General features: G+C 43.0%; 2 protein-coding genes across 2 annotated transcripts in view; both read left to right on the top strand.

Annotated features, from left to right (window-relative positions):
- The window catches only part of LOC144888354 (uncharacterized), a 304,399-nt gene that overhangs the window by 231,281 nt on the left and 53,228 nt on the right, over window positions 1–19,890 (top strand). The gene's annotated exons all lie outside the window — the stretch shown is intronic.
- LOC144889650 (uncharacterized) lies at window positions 2,400–13,480 on the top strand. The gene is made up of 2 exons (XM_078770698.1): window positions 2,400–2,586; window positions 11,647–13,480. The coding sequence occupies exons 1-2, from the start codon at window positions 2,493–2,495 to the stop codon at window positions 12,876–12,878; spliced, it is 1,326 nt and encodes a 441-aa protein (XP_078626824.1). The 5' UTR covers window positions 2,400–2,492; the 3' UTR covers window positions 12,879–13,480.

Here is a 19,890-nt window from a genome sequence, read left to right as displayed (position 1 = left end):
CAGTCTCCCATAGCCGCAGGGGAGACGTGACAGTTCTTCTGTACTCGATATGCAGCCGCAACAGTGTCGGCCCGTAGTCGGGAAGATGCCGCAGGAAGGCCGTATGGCATTCGCATCTCTGCCGTGCTAGCTGGTGGGGGCGATGCTGGGGCGATTGCGGAAGACTATGAGTGACTGGGTTGCGGCCGCTTTACGGTCTTATTATGGATACCGACGACAGCATGGCGGTTCCATCACGACAGCATGGCGGATTCTTTTTGAGGACGACTGAGCGCGCCGTTTTTAAACATTAAAAAAAATATTTGGCCCCTTTGCGGCTCTTGCCGACTGCAGCAGACCTGGGGAGGATAACCACGACTACAGAAGACCGTCCATTACGGTTTCATTATGATTGTCGGCGGGTGGTGGCGATTTTTTCAGTCGCCAGTAGTCGCCAACAAATCCACCTATGTGTGACGGGGGCTTTAAGGTGATGCAATACAATAGCCACTGGATAAAATGGTGGTAAAACCTGGAACTTTTTTTACTTTACACCTTTAAACCTATTTAAACCTTCATTTAAATTGAATTATATACTTGAATATTGTATATCACAAATCGCCTTCATAATACATTCAAGAACCATGAAATATATCGATATTTAGTATGAGAGGGCCTGGCATGTAAGAGCAACAGGATTCGGGTGAAGAAGACTCTGATAATATGGCAATATATAGAACGAGGTAGATTGACACTGTGTTCTATGTTGATCAATAAAACGTCCATCTTCTAAACTGCGACTCAACTTCGGCTTGTTACAGTGTCCAAGGCCTACTGGTGATGTATGAGACTGCTTCCGTAGCACTAAACTTCTGGATTTTTTTCACGATCTTTTATATCATTATTTTATGAAAATTTAAGTATGTACTTAAACACTTAGTGAAGCCTCGTCTAGAATATTGTTTGCCGTTTTGGTCACCACAACTCTTGCAAGACATAGCTGCGATAGAGAGGGTTCAGCTCAGGCCTACTGGATTGTTTCCGGGCCTAGCTAGGCTCAACTACGAGGAGCGCTTGTAGGGGACGGATTTATACATGAGAAAGGAGGTGGTTTTGATGGGATGACAGATGTTTGAGATGATGAAGGGTATACACAAAATAAGTGCAGAATAATTCTTCAGCAGAGACATTGACAGGGCCAGGGGCTGGAGCCTCAAAAGAAAAGAAGTGTTAATATGGTAGTATGGTAAGGAACTTTCATTCAGAGAGTCGTTGATGCATGAGATGGTCTCTGAGAAAGGCAGTGCAACAGAACTAATAGATAAGTTTAAATTACGATTATATAGATACCTGGAAACTTTGGAGATTGAAGAGTATTGGGATATTGGCAAGAAGTTTGTGACTTCATTATGGATTGGGAGATTGTGTGCATCGAAGTGAAGTGAAGTGAAGTGAAGTGTTGTGTGTATGTGGGGAGTCTCGTCAAGGGGTGGTGAGTGGTTGATGTTGTGTATTTGTCATTCAAGAACCGCCATCGCCCAAACCTCCAACACTTTTTTTTTTTTTTGTATACTGAATCGAGGCTCGTGAAAGAGCTAACATTTATTTCACAAACAAATCAACCAGACAAACAAAATATATAAAAGGAGGGAGCAGAAGACAAGATGGGGATAGAAGGGGAAGCACACAAACACAACATTTGAGGAACACTTGAAAATAAAAAACCCAAAAATTTGCTTTTTTCTCTAAAAAATAATTAGAAAAAATGTATTTCTCCATTTTTACTTGACGCGCTTGGGATATCCCTGGTTGTGCCACATCATCTCATCCACATTCCTCCCCTCATTCCCCAAATGAAATTACATCGCTTTGGCAGATAAACTTTGTCTGGTGTTGATGTGGTGCAGCATAATGGGCCGAATGGTCTCCTCTAGTTTACTCTGGTTTTTTTTTTGTCTCTGTAATTAAAAACTCACATTCATTAGATCATGATTGACAAGAAAACTTACAAAATGAGACACAGCGGTGAAGAAACTGGATGCAAAAGCCCGCATTTATTGGATAATAATTGATTGGATTGTCAATGGAAATAACTCACAAAAATTCCAAACAGAGTAAGGAAAATAACATGTATAACCTTTCATTTGTTAACACAGTCATTGTATCCTTGGCAGGTCATCGGTGAAATGGAGATCTTCTTGGAATGGCTCAAGTCCCGAGGCCTGAGAGTAGAAACAGCCCAAGCAGTGATGGCTAAGCTTGGAATTGAGAATCAGAAGGTTATTCGAGCTTGCACTGAGTCGGATCCATTGCGGACTGAGCTCCTCGCTCTCGCCAAAGAAAAATTACAATTTGCAATGTATGCTGACTTCTGTAAATTTATGAATTCTTTTTCGAAGCCGCCAGATGTCCAGATTGCAGGCTCTTCTCTGTTGGGAAGTATTTTCATCAACTTGGAGAATGTTATTCGGGAACTTTCCAGTTTCTGTGAAAAGATTTTTGGATCCCAAAATATGCACCAGGAAAATGTTTCTGGTTTCTCTGGAATCGGGTTCAGTGATGTCTGCAGCCTCCGCTCTCAGCATGAAGCATCAAGACCCACGTCTGGTATGTGACTTTTTTAATACAACATCGCATGTCAACAAATATCTTGATCTTCTCCCATTGTTTTTTTTTTGTATACTTTTAACTTGTGTAATCTCTTTTGGTGCAGTTTCATATTGTCTCATATCAATGAATTTTTTGATGTAGGGTACAAGGTAAATTTTAGGTCACCTGGAACATATTTCTGGGGAGCTTATGGGATGGGTCATTATTAGTTCGTCCATAAACACTTGCAGCTTCTTCTGCGAAACTGCTGATGGGATTGTGACCAAACTTGGCTAAAATTATATTTTTTGTGTTTGAACTCAAGTTTTTACATGGCAATAAAAAGTAGGAGTTTAAGTGGGTGTGCGGGAGGGAGAGGGGGACAGGGCTGGGGAGTAGGCATGATATCCTAAAATGGTTATTTGCTCTCTTATCTGAAACTGCACTGACGATTTTGATGAAACTTGACCACAACCTTCATCACCTGTGATGCACCAAAGTTTCCTCACAGCATTTTAAAAATCGCGGTATTTTGCCTCTTTTGTGGAGGGGGGGAAAGGGGGGGGGGGAATTGCATTAATTACCTCTGTGTTCCATGTTTAACGGTGTATTTAAGTTATCTGGATACAGGAAATAGTTTACCTCTTCAGCCATGGAAGGCTTGTCCTTGTTATCCCACGTTTTTAAAAAAAGTATGAAGACGCTTCATCGTAGTCGTATTGCAATCGGCTCTGTCCATCCGTCTGTCTGTCCATCATGTTGTCCTAAATGGTTGTGTAAAAATTCACATACTTGGTTGTTATGATCACCACATGGCAATAAGGTGCAAGAGCAGTATCATTTTGACCCCACCCCCTGGCTACATTACCAAAAATGGAATAGGAAAATGTAGAATAGCAAAAAATGTAATTAGAGGCACATTTAAAAAAAAAATTCATGTAACCTTGAAAATGCAATCATCATTGGGGAACGCCTTGATCTTTTCTACCCCTGTTAATTCACCCCAAATCCACCTTTTCCAAATTCTGACTTATTTCGTGAAAGTCCAAGTCGTGTCCATTTGTTTTATACCTTCCGCAAATCACCCCCACCCCCACTCGCCTCCCCAAGCCCTCTCTTTTCCACAGATCTCCTGATGTCTCTGCTGTGCTGTTGCTTGTGTGCTTCCCTCTCTCTGCCCCTCTTGTCTCCTGCTCCCTTTATTATATGTTTTACGTGTCTCTGTTTATGTTTTTGTGTCTTGTGTGTTAGCTCTTACAGGGGCATCCCCTTTGCATCCAAAAAAATAAAATAAAATATTCTCCATCCTCTTGGAAATTCTGATCATGTCGCCATCGAAGTTCAGGTTCCTTATTCTTCACCATCAACTATTGTTCATCGTGTCCATTGGATTGTCTTTCAATATAGCAAGGCTGACTGGGATGGCTTGCCTTCTTTTCTTGCCGATATTCACTGGAACTCAATCCTTTGTCACAACCCATATGAAGCTGCCAAGGAAGTTACTGAGTCTATCCCTGTTGGTATGGACCGCTTTCTACCTTCTTGGACCTACCAAGTGAAACAACACTGTCAGCCCTGGTTCACTCCAGCTTGTTCTGCTGCTCTCGTCCATCGCAATCACTTTTTCAAACAGTATCACTGTGTTGCCTTGAGTGAGGCACATCGTTTGTATCACGTTGCAAGCAACCACTGCATATGAGTAATGGAGAATGCTAAGCGACAGTATAAAGAATCTGTTTGTAATTCAATCTCAAATAAACAGCTCCGTTCTCGAGATTTTTGGAGAATTGCTAATAGCATTCTCAACCGTAATCGATCATCGAGTCCTGTCTTCAATTGCCCTGAAGTACTTACTTCTCCTAATGATAAAGTCAACCTCTTTGCTGAGCATTTTGCTGCAAACTCCACACTTGAAGACCATGGACAAACATTGCCTGTTTGTCCTTCCCGCATTGACACCAGGCTTTCCACTATCATCAGCACACCCATGAAAGTTGCTAAGATTATTTAAAGGCCTGACATTTGAAAATGTACTGCACCAGATAGAATCCCTACAATTGCTTTGAAGATGTGTTCACTTGAACTGTCTTCTGTTCTCACAAAACTGTATTGCTTATGCATGTCAAAGTCAATGTTTCCACTTAGCTGGAAGCAGGCTTCTGTTTCTTCTAAAGTTTAGACAGTCAAGGTCCACTGGTGATGTCCTATCCCTAATCACTGAATATGTGAATGGGGCTTTAGAACATTGGGCAGAAGCCAGTGTTGTTGCTCTCGATATCTCAAAGGCTAAAATCACATGGCATTTCTGGAAAATTGCTTGATACAATATCTGACTTTTTTGCAAATCATCAAACATCTGTGGTACATGAGGGACAGTAATCCCCTGTCCGTAATATGAATGTGAGTCCTCAGGGTCTGTCTGTGTTGGGTCCAACATTGTTCATGTTATATATCAATGATCTGCCTGATTGTATTCTTTCTCAATTAAGCATTTATGGCTTTAGGCAGATGACTCAACACTGTATACTACCTAGTCAGGAACCTTTTTTCGTCCTACCCGTGACCAGTGGCATCAAGAGCCAGCACGGGCCCCGAGGCAAATAACCTCGGGGACCCCACCCCCACTCTTTTTCTCTTTTATAATTTTTTAAAGGAACTTTCTTGAATGAAAAAGAAAAAACTTTTTAAAAACAAATGGTCACTTTTATTTTGCCGTTTGATCGAAAATATCGGAGATAGCGGGACGTTTGGACCGTTCGAGTCAATTTGCACCCTCGACTATTGAACACTATATGTCCCTAAGATTGGTAAAAAAAAACTTGAGGAGACGATTAATAATTTTTGGACAAAGAGGATACAAACGCATTTCTTTGTAATGCACATTTCTGGTAAATAACCATTTTCTGTTAAGTTTGAAACTGTACTATTAACAGCGGCAAATGTTGTTTTGTTTCTGGCATGAAAAAGCAAAATTAGTTTCTGAGTTTTAATGTAACGATGAGGAAATGAGGATGAGCCAGTGAGGTGTTTGGTTTCACTGTAATGTTCAAAAAAAATTACAGGAGAAGCTCGGGCCCCGAGGCAGTGCCCTCCCCTCGACGCCTCTTCCCATGACCATATGAGTACCACTCTCAATCAGGACCGAGAGAGTTAGATGAACTGGGGCAAAGATTGGTTTGTTACTCTCAATCAAAAATGACCCACTTATTATCTGTTTCTAGTTCAAGATCACCTTGTTTTCTGACGCTGTCTATGGAACCTTCATTTTTGCAGGAACTCCCTGTTATCTGTCTGCTTGGATTGGATATCAGCTCAAACCTCAGCTGTGAAAAGTACATCTCTGGTAGAGCTAAAAGCACATCACAGCTCCTTGGCTGCTTGTTTTGTGCTCGGCGATACCTTTCTCAAGCTGCTATGCTCCATCTATACAAGGCCACTGCACGTCCTGTCATGGAGTATCATTGCCATATTTGGGCTGGTGTGCTGGCCTGTCACTTTTCTCTTCTTGATAGAATATAGCAGTGTGTTGCCATTCTCGTGGGACAGGAGTTGCATCAACCCTGGAACCTCTCTCAATCTGCCACTCTGTTGTGACAGATATTCCCACGGATGTGTTCTGAGGGTCCATCAGGTTGTTCCACCTGAGCATTCTTTCAGTTGCTCAACACATCTGGCAGTTTCCTCCCATCCATACACTATGTCTGTCCCAAGGAGTAAGACTATAAGGCATTCTGGATGGAGATCCTCCATGCCAAACATGAAATTAGAGCTATCTCCCTTGACATAACACGTGCCTTCGATACGGTCTGTCACCCCACTCTGCTCACCAAACTCGCCTCCTATGGTATCCATGAAAATCTCCACGCATGGCTTGTGGACTTCCTCTCTGGTCATAGTCAACGTGTGGCCCTGAATGGGTTTCTCTCCTATCACCTTCCTTTTCAGGCTGGAGTTCCCCAAGGCAGTGTTCTGGGACCTGTGCTTTTTCTTGTCTTCATCAATGATCTCCCTGACTCTCTTGAAAATCCTCTCTACCTCTTTGCTGATGACTTCACTGTCTGCCACTTCATTCCTCATCCCTCAGATCAGCAATCTGCAGCCTCCTCACTCTCTGCAGACCTGGACAAAATCACAGACTGGGCAAACAAGTGGAACATGTCTTTCGATCCAGACAAATCTCACTCTTATGATGTCTCAACGAAAAGACCGACTGGACAACCCTCCCATCCACTTTCTGAATAATCCTCTCCAAGAAGTTCTGTCACTCAAGCTTTTGGGTCTCACTATCTGCCATGATCTTCCCTGGGAAAACCACATTTCCAAACTGGCCTCCAAAGCCAGTCGCCGACTGAGCATCCTCCGCCGTGCGAAGTCCTTCCTTGGCACACCTGAGCTCCTCACCACATACAAGGCTTTCATCCGCCGCTCAATGGAATACTGTCCTCCCCTCTGGGCCGGTGCTCCTGCCTCACACCTAGCTCGTCTTCACGCTGTTGAAACCAAATCTTTCAGAATCATTGGAATCTCCCATGATGAAGCTAACTCCAAGGGCCTTTCACTTTCAACGCAGGCAGGTTGGTCGTCTTTCTGTCTGCTACCGACTCCTCTCCGGCCTTGCTCCCCCAGCTCTATCTGGGCTCTGTCCCCCAAAATATTCGTACAGGTCGCACAAGATCTGCCTGCAACCCTCTTATGGTTAAACTGCCAAAATCAAGACACTCTGCTCATCTTCACTCCTTCATTCCTTTTTCTCCTGCCTCTGGAACAAACTTCCTCACTCTTTCACTCTTTTCTCACTCAGGAGTGAGAAACGAATCTGGGGCGCTATCAGTGGTGCCCCAACAATTATAAGGAGTGTAGGGTGAAATTGTACTTCAAATAATTATTCAGCTATGTCAAGCCAAGGTGAGCAGGACCTGGTGGGCTAACTTGAGGAGGATATGGAGGAGATAATGGCCCAGGAAGCTGGATATCAATGTAACATTGTGGGAGAAGGACCAGGCGGGGCTGCAGTGATGGTGCCGACAGTGATCGAGGACCCAACCTTCTCCTCCTCCCTCTAAACTCCCCCCCCTCACCAGCCCCTGGAAAAGGCAGCGCTAATGGCATGAAATAGTGGGTCGCCCCAGTCCGGCAGTGACCAGATGATGTTGTTGATTCGTCAACTAATGGCACAAATGAAGATGAAAATGGAGGAGGGACAAGGTGGCTGGCATAAGGCATGATATGCATCTGGGGCAGGCATAGATAAAGGCTGATGTGATGGCTATGGGCAATGAGATAGCCGCAACGCTCAGGGCAGTATGTGGAAAGGTAAGTGAGCATGAGGATGGTGTCTGGAACGAGATGAGGGCAGGTGAGGTTAGAATGATGGAGGAGATAAATGGGATAAAAGAAGAGGTGAATGGCCTTAAACAGGGAAAGAAGGACTTGCTGAGGGGAAAAAAGAACTGAACGAGTAAATCAGAAGAAATACAAGATCTCAGGGCAGCTCAGAAGGGCAAGAAAGAAATCACGTAAAATGGGCCATGATGACCTAACACAGAAGATAGAAGAAATGGGATGAACGACAGAGACAAAAGAACGAAAATGAAAGAAAGAATGGAAGACACTAAAGTAATCTTTGAAGAAGAACCTAAGGGGGAAAAGTGGGAAATAATAAAGATAAGTGATTTTTAAACATATGGGAAATACGCCTGGTGCTCACCTGGCAGAATAAACAGTAAACTGCACTCACTCAAAGTATTTTAAACCAATTTCAATGGTTGCATGTTGAATCATACTAACATAATCATAAGACTTTGAACAACAAACAAAAGAAATACCTATTATGGGGGGAAACTCCCCCCTCTCCTAACCCCATATACCTTCTCAGACCCCAATTTTTCTCATGCCTTGAACAAACATTGGTACATCACGGGTGTTGAAGGTTGTGGTGAAGGTTGTAGTGAAGTTTCATTGAAATTGTGTGTGTAGTTTCTGAGAAGAAAGCAAATACCAATTTTGGGGGGTTCAACCTGGACCAACTTTGACCCCCGTAGTCCACCTTAGACTTCGATTTTCTAAGTGCCGTGAAGAAACTTCGGTACATCATGGGGGATGAAGGTTGTGGTCAAGTCTCATCGAAAGAGTTTGTGTAGTTTCAGAGGAAAAAGCAAATTCCTATTTTAGGGGGTCAAACCTGGATCCTCTTTGACCCCATTAAACCCCCTCAAACCCAATCTATTAATTTTTTATTTTTTTCTTTCATTTTATTGTGCCATGTACAAACTTTATTCACAACATAACAAATATAATTTGTGCCAAGTTTGGTCACAATCCCTTCAGCAGTTTTGGCGAAGTTGCAAGTGTTTACGGATGGACTGACGGACTGACAACGCATCATCGCATAAGCTCCCATGAACTTCATTCCAGGTGAGTTAAAAATGAAATGAAATAGACAAAGTCCTTGGTGTCCTTGTGTTTTATACCTCTCCCATCCCCCCCCCCCCCCACCCCTTCCCACGCCTCCTCCCCCCAAGCCCTCTCCCTCCCACACATCTCCCTGCTCTCAAATGTTGTGTTTGTGTGCTTCCCCTTCTCTCCCCATCTTGTCTTCCGCTCCCTCTTTTTATATATTTTGTTTGTCTGGTTGATTTGTTTGTGAAGTAAATGTTAGCTCTTTCACGACCCTCGATTCAGTATACAAAAAAAAGGGGAAAAAAGCAAAGAAGAATGATTAGAGACGAGCGAGAGGGCAAAGAATGCTAAGGAGGAGATCAGAGAAAGTATCGAAACAACGTGTAAAGATTGGGATAACACATGGCAGGTGCAGATGGAGGGGTTATGAGCGATCAAAACGGACCATGACGAGGTGAGGCTGTGGGAGCTGGAGTGAATTAATAGTGTGAAAGGGTGTGTGCTGAACTTTGGTGGAGTAAAAAACCCGGGGTTCATTGGAGTGCCGAGCATCAGTGTAATGGAGTGTGTGCCGCGAGCGTGCAGAGTGGAGTACATGAGCAAGCGAGAGTTCGGGTCATGCACCGACTCAGACCGGGGTAACAGTTATCTTGTCTAAGGGGAGGGGTGAGGTTACTGAGCGGGAAATATTTTAAATGTTGGATTTCTGGTCCTCTGCGAGGGAGATTAAATAGAACAGGTTTGTAATCCGTACAGGTCCAAGGGTGGTCACATTTCAAGGCACTGCTGTCACTGTGTGTTAACAATCGTTCCGTCGAAACGCCCATATGTGGATGATTGAAATTTTTTCCCCAAGGAATGGTGTGCGGTTGAGTGTGCGCGGCACAAATGGCAAATTCAGCTGTGAGACCTCTGCGGGAAGCTCACATGTAAAGTAGTGTGTCCACTGTCATAGAGTGAGATTGACTGTGGAGTGGATTGTGTGAATAAATGGTGTGCGAGAGATCGTGAGATGGCTGATGTGTGTAAGTTGTGTGCGCTGGTCCGCGAGGTGATGTGGGGATGTACCGGATAAACCAGGTTGTGTGAGTGGATGTGGTGAAGGTTTCGGGGTGGCGCGTATGTGTGTGACGTCTGTGGGGGTTCTGCAGCATTAGGAGTTGATGTGGAGAACACGTCTGGGTTCCCTGTAAGAAATCCGCCGAATGTCAGTGCGAACATTCAAATTAAATGGCAGGTTACAGATGTGCCCTTGAACTTTTACACAGAGGGGCAATTACATAGGATAGAATATTTAGTGCGGAAGCGGCTTAAAATCTAGAACGCCATAGCAATCGCTGCTGTTTCAATGTGTTGGGCACTTGAGGAGAAGCTGCCTACCTGTTCATGCCATGGAAGGATCGCCTGTCGAGATCAATTGTGTTAGCATGTTTGACGGTCTCAATCGGTGTCAGTAGTTGCTTAGCATCTCGTTGGGCCGCGAAGCTATCCACAGCATGGCGACCTGTGGGTCCAGAGGTCGGGGAGTGTCCGAGAAGTTCCACTCGTGAAGCGCCCCAAACCAAACCCAAAACCCCGAGTCTGCAACAATATTTTCACTCTGTCTGCTGCTTCGGAGTTAAACAAAACTGAAAATCATTCCAAACAGGAAAAATACTGTTTATAATGACATCATAAAGGACACAAACAACAGGCACAAATAACTAATGTAACGTGTTGGATAAAGTGATGTAATCGACAGTGTGAAATGCCAGTAAATTCCAGAATTTTTATAAAATGAATTTAACAATCTTTATTTCATGTAAATTGATTTAAATACTTGAACACTGTTGAACACAAATTGCCTTCTTGTTACTTCCAATAACCTATAGTTTAGCAGGACTTGCATGTTAAATTGGGGGTGGTGTACAAGGGTGATGTAGAAGACTGCTTCAATAGCGCTTAACATCTGGAAGTTTTCTTTTTAACAATATTTATCTTCATTATGACCTCACCCAAAACGAAGTTCCGGGGGGCTTAAGCGGTGGCGCGTCGTCAATCCGTCCGTCACTCCATAAACACTTGCAACTTCTTCTCCAAAACAGCTGATGGGATAGTGACCAAACTTGGCATCAATGATATTTGCTATATTGTGACTAAAGTTTGTTCACGGCATTGAAAAAAAAAAAGTCGGTGTCGAAGGGTCTACCAGGGATCAAAGTGGGTCCAGATTTGACCCCCCAAAATAGATATATGCTTTCTTCACTGAAACTACACACACAATTTCAATGAAACGTTACCACAACCTTTACCACCTGTGCTGTACCAAAGTTTGTTCACGGCATTTAAAAAAAAAATTGGAATCTAAGGTAGTTTAAGGGGGCGGGGGGAAGTTGCCCCCAAGAATAGTATTTTTTGTTTGTTTGTATAAAGTCTTCAGATTACGTGAGTATGATTGTACATGCTGCCCTGTCTTCAAGCATCCATTGAAATTAGTTTAAAATGCCATGATATGGTTTAAAATACCTTTAGTCAGTGTAGTGTACTGCTTTATTCTGCCAGATGAGTGCCCAGGGGTATTGCCCCGATGTTTATATTTTTACTGAAGTGTACATTCCATGACGTAACATGTTCTATGAACTCTTAAGATGGTTCTCAATTCCATTTCCCTGCAAACGACTGATGCTAATTTGTACACAGGTGATGTCCATGCTGTACATGTGGAAGTCAGACTACACAACAACGATTCATCTGTCACAGAAAATTCAAAATGTCAAATGTCATCACGACATCTAGACTCAGTTCCTATAAAATACAAGTGCATGTCTGGGCCTCACAACACCAAGATTAAAATTAAATTAAACAAACACAAAAAGGTTTTCAAAAGACGAATACATCATCAGTGTGATGTGTGCAGAATGGATTTTGCTTCAACGAGTAACATCAAAATACACATGAGAATCCACACTGGAAAAGGCCCCCACAAGTGCTCTGTCTGTGATAAAGGTTTCCTGAGAAAAGGAAGTTTGAAATCGCATATGAGAATCCATTCAGGAGAGCAACCTTACAAATGCTCGATATGTGATAAAGGTTTCTCTCATAGTGGCAATTTGAAATCGCATATGAGGATCCATACAGGAGAGCGACCACACAAATGCTCGATATGTGACGAAGCTTTCTCACATAACATCAGTTTGAAATCACATATGAGGATCCATACAGGAGAGCAACCTTACAAATGCTCGATATGTGATAAAGGTTTCTCTCATAGTGGCAATTTGAAATCGCATATGAGGATCCATACAGGAGAGCGACCACACAAATGCTCGATATGTGACGAAGCTTTCTCACATAACATCAGTTTGAAATCACATATGAGGATCCATACAGGAGAGCAACCTTACAAATGCTCGATATGTGATAAAGGTTTCTCTCATAGTGGCAATTTGAAATCGCATATGAGGATCCATACAGGAGAGCGACCACACAAATGCTCGATATGTGACGAAGCTTTCTCACATAACATCAGTTTGAAATCACATATGAGGATCCATACAGGAGAGCAACCTTACAAATGCTCGATATGTGATGAAAGTTTCTCTTATAACATCAGTTTGAAATCACATATGATGAAGCATACAGGAGAGCGCCCTCACAAATGCTCGATATGTGATAAAGGTTTCTCTCGTAGTGGCAATTTGAAATCGCATATGAGGATCCATACAGGAGAGCAACCTCACACATGCTCGATATGTGATAAAGGTTTCTCTCATAGTGGCAATTTGAAATCGCATATGAGGATCCATACAGGAGAGCGACCACACAAATGCTCGATATGTGACGAAGCTTTCTCACATAACATCAGTTTGAAAACACATGTGAGAATCCATATCGGAGAGCTGAAATCTGAAATACCAGGATATGAAAAATGAAGTGAAGAGAATTTCGAAATTGAAGAAACCTGAAATTATATCAATGAAAGTCGGAGCAACAGGAAATCCAGATGATCAAGAAAACCCTAACAGTACTTAAAAAGCATTCCGGGAATATCACGACAAACAAACGACAGGTGGAGGCTGTCAGAGGTTTCGTGAGGATTCTAAAACAAGCCCTTGGAACTTATGAGGAACCCTTGGATTGAATGAATTTTCACAAACTGGTTCATGAATAATGATTTACTGAAAAATGAGGTGGAAATTTTGAGTTCTGGGAGAACTTTCCTCTTTTTTGAGGATTATTGCTTGTTTGTTCTCTTTTTTGATTGTGACTAGTATTTAGGAATTTTGTATTCCATCTGATTTAGTTGTTTTTTTAGTCCCTTTTTGGTTATGCTCAGATGGCATCTTTCCATGGCAGGTTGACCATAATTTTTTACTCGATCTTTTCTGTAGTCCATGTTTCATTGCCATGTGTGATATGGGGAGAACACCCTTTATGTAAAATTGTTTGTCAAAAGAAGACTCCTGCCTATGTTTTTCATGAAACTTGAATTTGTGAAGGTTTTCTCAATAAAGAGAGATCCTAAAAGCACAAATGCACTGTCTGTGTTATTGTGAATACTAGCGTGGCTCAGCACATCCATGCTCCTCAGCACTTTTCTCAACCACATGTCGTTTCAGAGGGATAGGCATCTTTGCTCATTTCGGTGTCTTTTGGGTCTTCTGGGTCTTTAAGGGTCTTTTGGGTATTTCTGGGGTCTTCAGGGGCTTTTGGGTCTTTGGGGTGTTGTGGGTCTTTGGAGTCTTTTAGGTCTTCGGCGCCATTTGGGTCTTCAGGGTCTTTTGGATTCTCTGGGCCTTTAAGGGTATTTTGGGTCTTCAGGGTATTTTGGCTCTTCATGGTCTTTAAGGGGAGAGTTTTCCAGACAGTTAAACCCCACTCCAGCAGGGAAAATGGCCTTAAAATGCCTGTAGTTGTTGTTGTGTGTGGTCTTCAAGGTGTTTTTGGTCTTTGGGGTGTTTGGGGTCTTTTGGGTCTTCAATGTCTTTTAGGTATTTGGGGTCTTTGGTGTCTTCAGGGGCTTTCGGGTCTGAAGAGTCTTGTGGTTCCTCTAGATCTTTAAGGGTATTTGGGGTCTTCAGGGTGTTATGGGCCTTTGGGGACTTTTGGGTCTTCAGGGTGTTTTGGATCCTCTGGGCAATTTCTGTTCTTGGGGGTTTTTTTTGTTTTGGATTTTTTTCATATACAACATCGAGGCTAACACATCAAACAGATACCAGCACATAAAACACAAAAAACATAAAAACGGACATGTAAAACAATAAAGGGAGGGGGAGACAATATGGGAAGAGAGGGGGAAGCACACAAGCACAACAGTAGTGAACAGGGACATCGGGAGATCTGTTCGAAGGGAGAAGGCTGGGGGAGGGAAGGGGTACACGGTACAAAACAAATTGACACGACAAGGAATTTCAGGAATGAAGTTGGGGATTGAAAGATGTGGATTTGCGGTGAATTAACGGGATGGAAAAGATCAAGGTTTTGGATGGGTGAAGATAAGAGATGGTGATGAACAGCTGTTTTAAAGACCTGGAGGGAGGAGTTGGATTGAAGAGAGTGAGGGAGTTTGTTCCAGAGGTGCGGAAAAAGAGGATGAAAGAGTGAAGGTGAGCAGAGAGTCTTGATTTTGGCAGTTCACCAGAAGAGGGTTGCTGGCAGTTCTTGTGCATCCTGCAGGAATATTTGGGGGATAGAGCACAGACAGAGCAGGGGGAGCTAGGCCAGCGAGGAGTCGCTAGAAGACAGAAAGACCACCAACCTGCCTGTGGTGAGAGAGTGAAAGGCCCTCAGAATCAGCTTCATCACGGGAGATACCAACGATTCTGAAAGCTTTGGTTTCTACACCATGAAGCTGAGCTAGGTGTGAGGCAGGAGCACCAGCTTAGAGGGGAGAGCAGTACTCCATCAAGCAGCGGATTAGCACTTTGTATGTGGTGAGAATCTCAGTATTGCCAATAACGGACTTCACATGATGGAGGATGCCCAGTCGGCGACTGCCTTTGGAGGCCAGCTTGGAAATGTGGTTTTGCCAGGAAAGATCATGGCAGAAAGTGAGACCCAAAAGTTTGAGTGACAGAACTTATTCGAGAGCATTTTTGAGGAAATAGATGGGAGGGTTTTCCAGATGGTCTTTTCGGAGAGACAAGGTGAGAGTGTGAGATTTGTCAGGATTGAAAGACATGTTCCACTTGTTTGTGACCAGTTGGTGATTTTGTCCAGGTCTGCAGAGAGTGAAGAGGCTGCTGCCTGCCGATCTGAGGGTTGAGATATGGAGCAGCATGTGTTTCAATCCAGCTAGCTTTTTTGTCTGACAACCTGCCGTGATCTTTCCTGGGAAAGCCACATGTCAAAGCTGGCCTCCAAAGCCAGTCGCTAACTGGGCATCCTCCATCGTGCAAAGTCCTTCCTTGGCACTGCTAAGCTGCTTTCCCCCCCTACCGTCATGGCCAAAACTATTGTCACCCTTGACTTTTTTCAAATAACTCACAATTTTCTCAAAAAATAAGGTCTCCTTATTTTGAATCTTCATGGTCTCCACAATTCTTTATTTCACTTTTAATATTACAGAACCTTTGTTTTTGATTCAGAACTTAATATATCGCTTTAAATCAGATAATAAAAAGAAATGGCATTGACAAAATTATTGACACCATAGGTTTAATATTTGGTTTCACATCCTTTGGACTAAATAATTGCATTCAAGCACTTCCTATAGCCATGAATGAGCTTCCTACACCTCTACTTGCAGCATGGCCCACTCTTCTTGTGCAAACTGCTCCAGTTCTCCCAGATTTGAAGGGTGCCTTCTCCCAACTGCTGTTTTCAGATCTCTCCACAAGTGTTCAATAGGATTTAGATCTGGACTCATTGCTGGCCACTTCAGAACAGTCCAACGTTTTGTCTTGAACCATTCCTGGGTGCTTTTTGAAGTGTGTTTGCAGTCATTGTCCTGCTGCAAGACCCATGACCTTTGATGGAGACCCAGCTTTCTGACACTGGGTTGAATGTTGCGCTCCAAAATGCTTTGGTAATCTCCTGATTTAATGATGCCATGCACACATTCAAGGTACCCAGTGCCAGAGGCAGCACAGCAACCCCAAAACATCACTGAACCTCCTCCATGTTTGACTGTAGGGAAGGTGTTCTTTTCTTTGAAGGCTTCGTTTTGTTTTGTGTAAACATAGAGAGGATGTGCTTTGTAAAAGAGCTCTAATTTGGTCTCACCTGTCCCCAGGATAATCTCCCTTCAGGATTTTGGCGTGTTCATTGTTTTTTGGCAAACTCCAGTGGGGCTTTCTTATGTCTCCCTCTCAGCAGTGGGGTCCTCCATAGAACCCCCTTTCATTGAGTTGACGACATATAGTGCGAGTTGAAACTGTCGTACCTTGTGTCTGAAGTTCAGCTTGAATCTGTTTGGCAGTTGATAGAGGTGCATTCTCCCCCATTCGAACAATCCTTTACTGCAATATTCGATCAAGTTTTCTCTTTTGGCTCCAGTGCTATGGGCCATAAACTTCCTGATAACATTGCGTACAATGGACACAGGAACATCAAGGTCTCTGGAGATGGACTTGTAGCCTTGAGATTGTCCATGCTTGGCTACAATCTTGTCTGACCTCCTCAGACAATTCTCTGGTTTTCTTTCTTTTCTCCATGCTCATTGCGGTACACACAATGACACATAACAGCAAAATGACTCCTTTTCTCTATTCCACCTGGTTGAATGAGTAATTTTTATGTTGCAGGCACGTGCAACTCACCACAGGTGAGTTCAATTCCAAAGTAAAGGAGAATCACCTGCTTGTAATCTAGTTATTTCTCACAACCTCTAAAAGGTGCCATTAATATTGTCCAGGCCATTTTCAAATCAAATCAAATCAAAATGGTTGATTGAAGGCATGTCTTGCAGTGAATGACTGAATTACACATGCATACATATTCATAATTTGCAATCAAAGATTGTTTACAAGATAAAAAATATATTAAATCAAAGAAATTCAAATAGTTAATTCACAAAAAGAATGTAAGATTAAAAAACAAACATGGCATATTTCAAACAGAGGAAAATTATATATTTTTAAAATCTGAGAATTGTGACTAAGTATTACAAACTATTAAGAATACCAATTGAAAATGTCAATGCGCTTGTTTGAAATATTTTTGTTCTGCATTTGTACTGAGTACTTTGTGCTTTCCTGAGATTAAAAGGTGTATCTCTCATAGCAGGTAACCACCTTGTACGCAAATTATGGGTTTCAATAGTGAGTGCAAATTCTTTACACAACTTGTATCGTCATTCCTCCTGTGTTTGTAATTTACATGTTTCCAAAGCAAGATGGTAACATGTGTAACGTTATCCTAGCATTATTTTACACACTCTTTTTTAACCCGTTCTAAATTGTTCACCTGTGCTTTCGTTAAGGCTGCATTGAAAAGAGGTACACAATACTCCAACACTGTTCTTATGTAGCCAATATAAATTGTCACAAGGTTAGAGAAGGGTAAATTATACGATTTAACATTACGTAAAATGTCCAACTTTCTATTACATTTTTTCAGCATTTCTCTGATATGAGCATCCCATTTCAGGTTTCTCTGTATTGCACACAAAGCACTTTGATTGATTTCACACTGGGTAACTGAGTGTTTTTTGGGTTTGTTTTTTTGTTTTTTTGTATGCAAGATCGAGGCTCGTCTAAGAGCTAACATTAATCACGAAAAAACAAATGGACGCATAAAACATATAACAAAGGGAGCGGGAGAGAAGATGGGGAGAGAGGAGGAAGCACACAAGTACAACATTTGAGAGCAGGGATATCGGGAGATCTGTGGGTGGGTGAGGGCTTGGGGAGAGGAGGCGTGGGAAGGGTGGTGGCAGTGGGAAAGGTGGGCCTTGACCTGTGGGAGTATTTGGGGGCAGAGCACAGACAGAGCTGGGGAAACTCGGCCGGAGAGGAGTCAGTAGAAGACAGAAAGACCAACAACCTGCCTGTGGTGAGTGAGTGAGAGGCCCTTGAAGTTATCTTCATCGCGGGAGATTCCAATGATTCTGAAAGCTTTGCTTTCAACAGCGTGAAGCGAAGCTTGGTGTGAGGCAGGAGCACCAGCCGTATTCCATTGAGGGGAGAGCAGTTGAGCTGCAGATGAAAGCATTGAGCTGCAGATGAAAGCCTTGCATGTGTTGAGGAGCTCAGGTGTGCCAAGGAAGGACTTCGCACGACAAAAGATGCCCAGTCGGCGATTGGCTTTGGAAGCCAGCTTGGAAATGTAGTTTCCCCAGGAAAGAGCATGGCAGATAGTGAGACCCAAGATGTTGAGTGACAGAACTTCTGGGGGAGGATTGTTGAGAAAGAAGAGGGGAGGGTTGTCTGGTCGGTCTTTTCGGAGAGACATTGTGAGAGTGTGAGATTTGTCAGGATTGAAAGACATGTTCACTTGTTTGACCAATGTGTGATTTTATCTAGGTCTGCAGAGAGTGAGGAGGCTGAAGACTGCCGATCTGAGGGATGAGAGATGGAATGGCTTAGGGTGGAGTCATCAGCAAATCTTCCATCGAGTCGGAGAGATTATTGATGTCGACCAGCAAAAGCACAGGGCCCAGAACACTGCCTTGGGGAACTCCAGCCTGAACAGGAAGGGGAGATGAGAAAAATCCATTCAGGGCCACATGTTGACAAAGACCAGAGGGGAAGTCTGCAAGCCATGCGTGGAGATTTCCATGGATATCATAGGAGGAGAGTTTGTTGAGCATACCGGGGTGCCAGACAGTATCGAAGGCACATGATATATCAAGGGAGACAGCTCTAATTTGCTGATTGACATTGAGGACCTCGATTTATTGTTGAGACAGCAGAAGCAGCATGTCCAGAGTAGAGTGACCTGGTCTGAAACCAAATTGATCATCAGAGATCAAGCCATTGGAGCAAAGGAAAGATTTGATATCCGAAGCAATGATGCATTCCATAACCTTGCTGATAATTGGGAGCAGGCTGATTGGTCTGTTGTTTCAAGGATCTGTTTTTGCACATTTTTTGTGCAAAGTGGGAATGTTGGCTGATAGTTGGTGGGCCGATTCCTATAAGACCCTTAAAATGCAGCTTTCGTCTGCACCTCTTAGATATTAGGTTTCTGTGTTTTATTTTGTACGTATTTGTATATGAAACAATTTGAGCTCGGGAAACCCTCTGAGAAAGTGTCCATTCTGCTTCAAAATTACATTTCAACGGCGTGACCCCCCGCCCCTCCCCCCTGAAATCCGACCGATCGGAAGCCAACAATTATAAATTGGAACATTGTTTTTCCTATGTATATACATCATTTCGATAATTTGAAGCGCGTTTCTCAGTTACTCTGACGTGCTGTGTGCAGATACAATGACCACAGACTGTTAAACCTTTTTAGGTTGGGCCCATCTGTGAAATCCAAGATGGCCACAACCGATTATAACGAAACATTTTAATTCTCACATGTTCTAATCTAGATAAGGTACATACGTGTATGAACTATCGTTTTGTATGTTTCCAGACATGAGGATACAATGCCAACATTATTTCTTTGGTAAACTACACATAATTGTTGGTAAATGTCAAGTGTATGTCGAACAGGGCTGCAGCAAATTCGAAAAAAATCACTTTTTCTTTCATTTAGAAAGCAGAATGCTTGGGTGGTGGTATTTTGGGTGGTGCGCTCGAGTATACCATTAAATCCGGTTGTCAACGTGTGCCATGCCAGTTCAAAAGAGCATTGCAGAGTGCACAGTACAAGAAGGAGCTCATCAAATTCTTCCTTAAGACGTGGACTGATGATGTATACAGCAAATACATCAGTGGCTGAACTATATATGTCACAGCAGAGCAGGAATGCTTTCGGCTCTCAGCTGCAATGGACACGGTGCAGTGTGCTGCCCAGGTCGACCTAACATGTCAACACGAAGAAGCCGATACA

Source organism: Myxine glutinosa, chromosome 1 (genome assembly GCF_964187855.1).
Source record: "Myxine glutinosa chromosome 1, kmMyxGlut1.1, whole genome shotgun sequence".
NCBI lineage: Eukaryota > Metazoa > Chordata > Myxini > Myxiniformes > Myxinidae > Myxine > Myxine glutinosa.
The sequence above is the reverse complement of the archived record's forward strand: the minus strand, read 5'-3'. Positions and strand labels throughout refer to the sequence as shown.